At 30.2% G+C, this 8,904-nt stretch overlaps 2 protein-coding genes across 2 annotated transcripts; one reads left to right on the top strand and one right to left on the bottom strand.

Annotated features, from left to right (window-relative positions):
- Positions 1-314: 314 nt before the first annotated feature.
- On the bottom strand, positions 315-2,107 carry LOC130814434 (xyloglucan endotransglucosylase protein 1-like). The gene is made up of 3 exons (XM_057680489.1): positions 1,731-2,107; positions 1,410-1,609; positions 315-948 (listed from the first exon to the last, which is right to left on the bottom strand). Exons 1-3 carry the CDS (start codon positions 2,016-2,018, stop codon positions 588-590), a joined length of 849 nt encoding a protein of 282 aa, XP_057536472.1. The 5' UTR covers positions 2,019-2,107; the 3' UTR covers positions 315-587.
- Positions 2,108-2,953: 846 nt separating this feature from the next.
- On the top strand, positions 2,954-8,904 carry LOC130814442 (xyloglucan endotransglucosylase protein 1-like). The gene is made up of 4 exons (XM_057680501.1): positions 2,954-3,101; positions 6,512-7,028; positions 7,141-7,340; positions 7,427-8,904. The coding sequence occupies exons 2-4, from the start codon at positions 6,744-6,746 to the stop codon at positions 7,785-7,787; spliced, it is 846 nt and encodes a 281-aa protein (XP_057536484.1). The 5' UTR covers positions 2,954-3,101; positions 6,512-6,743; the 3' UTR covers positions 7,788-8,904.

Here is an 8,904-nt window from a genome sequence, read left to right as displayed (position 1 = left end):
GACTGGTGCTTGACTCATGCAGAACTTGTCGACTGAATTATTGGGATAAATACTTGAGGAGTGAAGCTCTTCAAATCGATGGATTTAACATGTTTACAATTCTTAAATGAGACAATTATAGTGAGATTCTTTTTAGTGGACTGACTTATTATATTTAGTATGTTAAAATAATTATTTAAGGGTTATATATCACAATATTTAAAAATTATTAGATTAATAAGGGAGATTTGAGAAGTTAGTTAGAATGTACAAGCGGAGAAAAATTGATTTATTATTTAAATCTCTTATCAAACCAAAAAAAAAATAAAAATAAATTTAAAAACAATTAAACAAATGATTTTATTGATACATTAGTACAAGAGTAAAAGAATAAATTTCATATTACATGAGAATTTTTCAAAAACTCCACGTATAAATAACAAATAACAATTAACAAATTTAAATTATTACAACAAATATAAAAGCTACTCATGTGAGAAATTATCTTTCGATAAGACGATTTCAAATAAGGAGTATATATTCTCATAATATATATGAAGTGGGCTATTTAAACAATATAAAAAGTGCGTCTCTCAATAAAAATTGTTTTAGAGCAACTTTGAGTGCTTACACTCAGGAGGAAAAGCTTGAGAAAATCTCTTCCAATCTGAGCAATAATCATAAATCAGGTAATTTTTTTGAACCCATCTTAATCTGTTCCTGCTTGTAGCGTCGAGGTCGTGGTTCTTCCATGCCCCATTTGTAGATGTATCAATGTTGAAATTCCTATAGAAGGCTTTAAATGGAGCTTTAGACCAATCGGTCTTTACTAATCCACCTTGTGTTGCCCAATCGTCCGCTTCCCAAAGACTAGCATATATTCTTTGTGGTTGATTCTTTGGGAAGAACATAATTCCACGATTCTCGTAGTTTCTGAATACTCTTATTGGTGTTTCATCTACCAAGAACCTGCAATTTTAAAGGGCGAAAACGAATTTGTGTTTCTGTCACATTGGATTCTGCATTTTTTTGGTAAAAGTTTAAAATAAGGATGAAAACTCAAGATGTATGTTTTTAGCGCTATGAATAGAGTTTTCTCAACTTATGATAAAGAAATGATAAACAGGGTCATCGCATGGTAAATTCAAAATACTAGTATAGGGTAGACTGAAAAATCATCTACACATGTGATTATGTGAATAGAACTAATTCTATCGTTATTTTTATGTATTATATGTTTTACAATTCAATATTAATAGGGTTTTAATCAAATGATCCAAATCATGTCCTAAGCAGACTAACTCTAAATTCTCCTTGCATAGGATCATGGAAGAGATTAGAAGTTATTATTTATACTAAATTGATGTGTTTCATTGCGAATTTTTGAAATGTGCATATAAATGTACAACTACATGTTATGTTACACTTACATGATGAGTTTGGGGTTCCAAACAATGGAATAGGTATGGAAGTTGGTGGTTGGATCAAACCAAAGGTGAAATTGTTGTTCCCTATTGCCTTGCCCTTGGCTAAATACATTGGTATGAAGGGTGTAAGGCTGCCCACTCACATTCCCTAAGAACTCAAAATCGATTTCATCGTGTCTACCTGTACTTTGATCAGATGATAACTGCACAAGACATTTACAAGCAATTTGGTACATTAATCGGTGCAAGAGCTTTTTGGGTGCAATGTATACAAATTCAAAATCACATATGTGAAAATGTAGTACCAAATTAAATAGGACTTACGTATAAAGTGGTAACAGTGCCAGCAGAATTTCCTGCAACAAGTTTCATTTGCATATCAATCCTACCAAACAAATACTCCTTCTTAGACCGAAACCCAGATCCAGAACCTTGGTCTAACGAGAGCGAGAGATCTCGGTTTCCAAGGCCGAAAATTTGGACCCTGTGGCCACCGAAAGTGGATTCGAATGTGTCGTAGAAGTTGCCTGCACCATAGGCACTAGAGCTCACCATAAGACCAAGCAAGACCATAAGCACAAACATTTTTCCATGCCTATATAAAGTTCCCATAATTTTCCCAACAAAAGTGATAACCTAATGAAGATAAAGACACAAGTTTATGTGTTAGCCAGAGATGATTAAGCAAGAAGGAAAAATGAGGTATTTATAGAAATGGAGTAGCATTGTATAGAATTATAGTTCATTTTAATGAAAAGGAAGATTCATAGTTGGAGTATGGAGCTTTAGCGTCTTTAGCTGGCCAATCATCGAACTCAACCGCAATTTTGATTTGCAAATATTGCACTACGAGTTTTGTAGGTCCCTTTCGATTTGTTTGGTACTCTAGTAGCTCAAGCCCTAAAAAAAATTTTAGGGTTAAAATAATTATTATTAGTTGGTTCGATTAATTGAAAATATTAATTGATTTACTAGCTGATAAATCAATTATTATATATGTGTTTGATAAAAAAATAATTGTTAATTGTTGATTATTTATTAGTAAAAAATAATTTTCAGTTATTAATTGTTGGTTGCCGATTGTGATTGCATATATATATATATATATATATATATATATATATATATATATATATATATATATATATATATATATATATATATATATATAATTTAAATGATACAAATCAAGGCTATCAAATACTTTTTTCAATTAAATTTACTATTAAATTATTTTTACCAAAGAATATATTAACTAAATAGGACAATAATATATTATACATTTCTTAACTTTTCTTAGCAAGAAAATTAGCGAATATAGATCATTCATTTTACCTTTAATTAAAATTAATTATTTTAAAAAAGGTATTGCTTTAATGTCAAAAGTGGAGTTTTTTTAACCCTTTTTCCTTCCTTTTTTATTGGCTCTTCTTTCCCTGAATTTTTTTGGATATCTAACTTTCTTTGATTTACCTTATCATCCCTTAATTTATGCCTAATTTTTTGGTTTATACATCTTTTTATTTTTTTTATTTATATCCTCTTTGTCTTTCCATTCTTTCTATTTCCTTTTCTTTTTCTTTTCACATCATAATTATAACTTAATTACTTTCCTCTACGATTGGAAGAAGCAAGTATTCAAGCTTTTGTCAACAAATCTCAACCAAACCACTTTCCAAACACATATCAACTCAAGTATGTTCCATATTACCTATATTTGTTTGTTTTTTTTTTGACATTTGGTTTATTATATATTAAATTTCTCTTATACGTGGATCTATTGTGTTTTAACTCTTATAAAAAAAGTTGTGGATTAACAAATGAAAAAAATAAAATAAAGAATCTATAAGCAAATGAGTTTTTTTTTTTTTTTTTTTTAATTTTTAAGAAAATGCACATAGAAAAACAAATTTTATAAAATAAATCATCACATTTACAACTAGTTGTGGATCTCAATAAAACTGTTACATTCAATTTTTCCCTTTTTATGAGAAAATTTAAAATAAAATATAACAATCACATTAAACGAAAGAGTTAGTAATACTTTATTGTTCAATGTGTATACCAATTTTAACCGTTCTCATTCTAATTTTTATAATATAATAAAATAAAATTCAAAGAGGGAATATCACAAAATACAACTATTTATTTACCATTTTTAGTAGTATTTTTTTATCCTTTAAATTTATTACACCCACAACTTTTTTTTACTTGCACCCAACTATAATTGCACAAGTAAAGGTAATAGATATGTTGTAGGAAAATATCAATATTGCACTTGCTTAGAATTGGATTAAAAGCTAATGGTAGGGATAGGGCATTAAAATAGGCAAATTAAAGTTTATATGTAAAAGGTATGAAGTATAAGTTTTTTTAATGATGGAGAAACTATCAATATTGCTCTTGTTTAAAGGTTATATATGATGAGCCACACAAATGAAGTAGAGAACGTAACAATGTAATTTTTAACATAAAAGAAAAAGCTATTTTTGTAAGAGATCGACTCTCGATGAGACCGCTTCAAATAAAGGCTTCATATATACATAATAGGTATTAAATGGATTATTTAGCTCATATATAATATGCGTCTATTGGTGAAACTATCTTAAACAAAGAGTATACATATTCATAATAGATATTAGATAAGTTATTTAGCCCATATATAATATGCGTTTATTGGTGAAACTATCTTAAACAAAGAGTACATATATTCATAATAGATATTAGATAGGTTATTTAGCCCATATATAACATATGTCTCTAGGTGTGACAATTTCAAAAAAATACTTCCTTCGTTCCAATTTACTTGCAATATTTGCTTTTTTTCACGCAGTCCAATGCACTAATTCAATTTTTAATATTTCTAATTATGTATGATGAAAAATTATAAAAATTTAATATTAATAATCTTTGTAATGAGACGAATCAAACAAGAACTCACTCGACTATATTTAACTTATACATTAAAAATTAATTACAAATTAAGAGTAATGAATGAATAGTAACTTTTTTGTAACGTTGCAACAAAGGAAATAACAAAAAAACTATCAATCAAATAAAAAAAGAAGCAAGTAAAAAAGTGGATCAAGTACATTGCACTTTACTAAGTGAAAGCTTAAGATAACATAGTAAATTTAAGAAACGAAATAATATTTTAATAAGAATAATTTTTTTATACTCCTAAATTTTTAAATAATTTTCATAAATAATGAGACAATTGTCAATCTTGATTCAACTACCGTCAATTTCTACACAAAAATTTGACGAAAATTTTTGTGCCTACCAATGTCAACTAGTATACGTCTACACCTAGAATCCAGTAATAATGCTCCGGTTTTATATTATTGGTTATTTGATCAATATGTAATACAGAGATATTTAACCATATTTTTATTAATACAAATATAAAAATTAAAATATATTAAACTGAGATTTTATGAGATATATCTCATTGTATAAAATTTTAATATATATCTTTTCAAAATTTTTACAAAATGTATTTACATAGTAAAGCTTAAATTATACTTGAAAAATGAAAGTCAATGTAATCAACATCGTGAACCAACAGAAGTAAATGGTATTTTCTTTGATTATTTTCAAATGTCTCATTTGCTTTTAGTTACTATTTATTAATTGCTCTTTTTTAATTCACGCGTTAAAACATAGTCAAATAAAATCTTATTTGATTCGTCTCAATATAAAATCTATTAATATTTATTTTTTATAATTTTTAATTATGTGTAATTATTGTTATCATCAAATATTGAATTACACATTGACAAAAGTGAAAAAACAAATGTGAAATTTGATGTGAAATAGAAGGAGTATTTTTAAATAACCTGGAAAAAAATACGTGGCATGAAATTTTGTCACATATTTGAACAAGAATTCGGTGCTAACTTGACTTACGACATGTTCACATGAATAACAGGTTTCTACAACAAATATTGTTATTGGACCGCCAACTACAAGTAGAAGTAGAACTATATAATAATGCAACCAATTCAGGCTAAGACAAATTATTATTATTATTTTATATTTAATTCTATAAATTATGAGATACCATTATCATAATTTTAGGTTCATTTAATTATTTATTTTGCTAATCATACACTTAATTAATACTCTTATAAGAGTACTACCAATATTCCTATTATTTTTTATAATATTCACTAATCACTTTTAATTTGTATTTTATTTTGAATATATAAATTAAAATTTTATTCTCAATTTATTTAATTAAATGTACTATTAATCTCACTCACTTGGAAACCTATTGAAAAGAATTTTGAGTATACAACCCTTAAAAACTAATTCCACCATATTACTATTAGTTTCAATGTTTATAACATAAAACCCTCTATCTTGGTAAAATTATATTAACATTAATTTTTTATTAAGGCTATCTCATCGTGTGATGATTTTAATTGAGTCAATCTAAACTATTTCAAATAAATTGCTTCTTGTACTAGTGTTAAATTAAGATTTCATTATTTTTTTTTATGTTACTAATAAGCCTTTTGTATGAATCCATCTCATGGTGAGACGGTCTCATACAAGAGGGACTGATGTGATATTAAATCACCATCATCATCATCCCAATGAGTCTCACCCAAGGTAGGGTTTGAGGAGGGTGGGAGAAAAGACAGACCAATAGTCTAATCACGAAGAGGTCACAATCGAAGGGAAACCCGCAACTCAAATATCGCCTGTCATATGAGGTCCTTATAAAGAGAAAACTGCAAAAGAAAAAAGAAGACAGAAAATAAAAAAATAATGTAAAATAAGTGACACAACTCAAAATAGAAATTGACAAAAATTGAGGGAATACACATTAGCTATAGCCTATGTAATACTTTCTTTTTGAGTACAAGAGAGACTAAAGGAAGGGCGAGTCAGGGATAAGGGCAGCAAGAATATTATATAAAGTAAGTAGTCATTTTAAGTGACATAAAGTCCGATCCTCATTGCACGGTTTCTTATACTTGAAAACAAAATATCTAACAATAGTAGTAGCCATTTGGCCCAGTAGTAGTAGTTTTGTGTGCATAGTCGTTAATAGTAGTTAATTTAAGCAATATTCTAACATGTCATACACTTAAAAGTCCAGCTTTATGCTCGCAATTCAACAGTTGGTGCTTTCGATACCTTCCGCAAATCACTCTCCAAGGGAACTGCTTTTCATCACCTTGCATGTGCTTACTCAGATCCTAACGGTCATCCCCAACATTTTTTATTTTTATCTTCCTTTTTAGAAACCCCCCAAGACTTTCTATATATATACACCTTCACTAAATCATCTTATCAGCTAACATTTCCCCTTCATAAAAAAAAAAGATGTTTTCTTCAAATGGGAAGATGCTTAAACTTGTTATGGTGGTTGCTCTTGTGGTGGGTGTTCCCACTGCCTACGGAGCAGGCGATTTCCACAGCGAATTTGAACAAACGTTTGGTGATCATAGACTCCAGATTTCCGGCCCTGGAAATAAGGACTTATCACTCACATTAGACCAGTATTCAGGTGCTGGATTCCGGTCTAAGAACGAGTACTTGTATGGAAGGATTGATATGCAGATCAAACTTATTCCTGGTGACTCTGCTGGCACTGTCACTACCTTTTATGTAAGTCGACTTTACATTCTACTTCCTTTTCTCTAATACTATATGCTCGGATTTAATAATCAATATGTCAGAACCCTGATCCTAAAAGATTGATTATGATGTTTATTTACAGTTGACATCAGATCAAAGTACAGGGAAACACGACGAGATTGATTTTGAGTTTCTAGGAAATGCAAGTGGACAACCTTACACTGTCCACACTAATGTGTTTAGCCAAGGTCAAGGTAGTAGAGAACAACAATTTCACCTTTGGTTCGATCCGTCTAAGAACTACCATACCTATTCTATTGTTTGGAACCCGAAACTCATCATGTAAGTTTTATCTATCTAAATATATTTGAAATGAGATCTTTCGTGTCGGTCCAATATATATAATTCGTAATTTTGATTACTCGTAGGTTTTTGGTTGACAACACACCACTAAGAGTATTCAGAAACTACGAAAACCATGGCATTATGTTCTTCCCTAAGAACCAAAGGCAAAGAATCTATGCTAGTCTATGGGAAGCTGATGATTGGGCGACACAAGGTGGTCGAATTAAGACAGATTGGTCAAAGGCTCCGTTTAAGGCTTACTATCGTAACTTCAACATCGATACCTCTCCAAACGGTGCATGGATGAACCATGATCTTGATGCGAATAGCAGGAAGAGATTGAAATGGGTGCAGAAAAACTATATGATTTACAATTATTGCACAGATTGGAAACGGTATTCTCAAAATCTTCCACCAGAGTGCAAACATGCCAAGCATAATTAGAGGGCTACCTTATTTTCCCCTCAATCGAAACTGAATTGATCGATATTATTTTTTCATATGATTTTAGTTATGTAATTTGTATTCTCGATTCTTTATCACAATAATATTTTTTATTTAAGGAAACAAAAGCGATTCAGATTTCAGCATGAAGCAAACACACACAGGCACCCTCTACTTTCTATCAAAATCTATATCCATAGAGCACATTTTAGAGCAGATCAAGGATCAAACACCAGTCTTAGTCCTTACAGCCCGTTTGATTAGTAGTACTAAATGATGGTAATGGGAATGATTTATAGTGTAAAATTTCAACAAAAGTTCTATGTCATTCCCATGTTAATGAAATTGTAATCACAAAAAAGTTACACTAGTTTTCATTCTCATTACCATCGTTTAATAACACTTACCAAACGCGCTGTTAGTGAATGAAAAAAAGAAAACGTGAAAAACTAGAAGTAATGCGAAGTCCTCTTCTGTATGACTGGTCTTTTCTATGTCCTAAAATTATTGTGAGGAAAGACTAAGTTGGGACTTAGGATCATTCTGATTACTCTAATACTATTACAACAATAATTCATTGTACCAATGCCATTAAGTGGCTTCCACCTAGGGGGTTTCGAGGGGTCGGTTGTACGCAATCTTACCTAGTTACCGTTATACACTTGTCAGTAATAACAAAGGTTGTTTTCGATTGACCCTTGGTGACAAACATCATCTGTGACTTCATATAAATAAGAAGTGCATAACAACATATTTGGTGACCTTCATGAGCAAGCTAGTAGATACTTAAAGAAAAGCGTGATCACATTACAACTATTTTTGTTCTATCAAGTATAAATGAATAGTCAAACTAATCATACTAGCAATAGAAGAAGGTTGCTCAATTGTGCAGGACATGTCAACCAATCATCATTATCATCATCGTACTCGGTGTATCCCGCCCATAGAATACTATGATCAGGGTCTCCAGAGGGAAGGAAGACGGCAACCCATATCATAAACAACGATTGTCCAACAACAAATCAAACATCCATCAATAAGCTTCATGGACAATACACACTCACCTGCAAAGTGTTTTATCCTGTGATGCCTCCGGAATCAGTTTGAAAGAAACTTA

Source organism: Amaranthus tricolor, chromosome 1 (genome assembly GCF_026212465.1).
Source record: "Amaranthus tricolor cultivar Red isolate AtriRed21 chromosome 1, ASM2621246v1, whole genome shotgun sequence".
Taxonomy (NCBI): Eukaryota; Viridiplantae; Streptophyta; class Magnoliopsida; order Caryophyllales; family Amaranthaceae; genus Amaranthus; species Amaranthus tricolor.
This window is presented reverse-complemented; position numbering and strand designations above follow the sequence as displayed.

Coding starts and splice junctions, on each gene's coding strand:
- LOC130814434 (XM_057680489.1), bottom strand. CDS start 2,018: ATGGGAACTTTATATAGGCATGGAAAAATGTTTGTGCTTATGGTCTTG. Junction 1,610..1,730: donor GCACTGTTACCACTTTATAC/GTAAGTCCTATT, acceptor TGTCTTGTGCAG/TTATCATCTGATCAAAGTAC. Junction 949..1,409: donor TGGAACCCCAAACTCATCAT/GTAAGTGTAACA, acceptor TTAAAATTGCAG/GTTCTTGGTAGATGAAACAC.
- LOC130814442 (XM_057680501.1), top strand. CDS start 6,744: ATGTTTTCTTCAAATGGGAAGATGCTTAAACTTGTTATGGTGGTTGCT. Junction 7,029..7,140: donor GCACTGTCACTACCTTTTAT/GTAAGTCGACTT, acceptor GTTTATTTACAG/TTGACATCAGATCAAAGTAC. Junction 7,341..7,426: donor TGGAACCCGAAACTCATCAT/GTAAGTTTTATC, acceptor GATTACTCGTAG/GTTTTTGGTTGACAACACAC.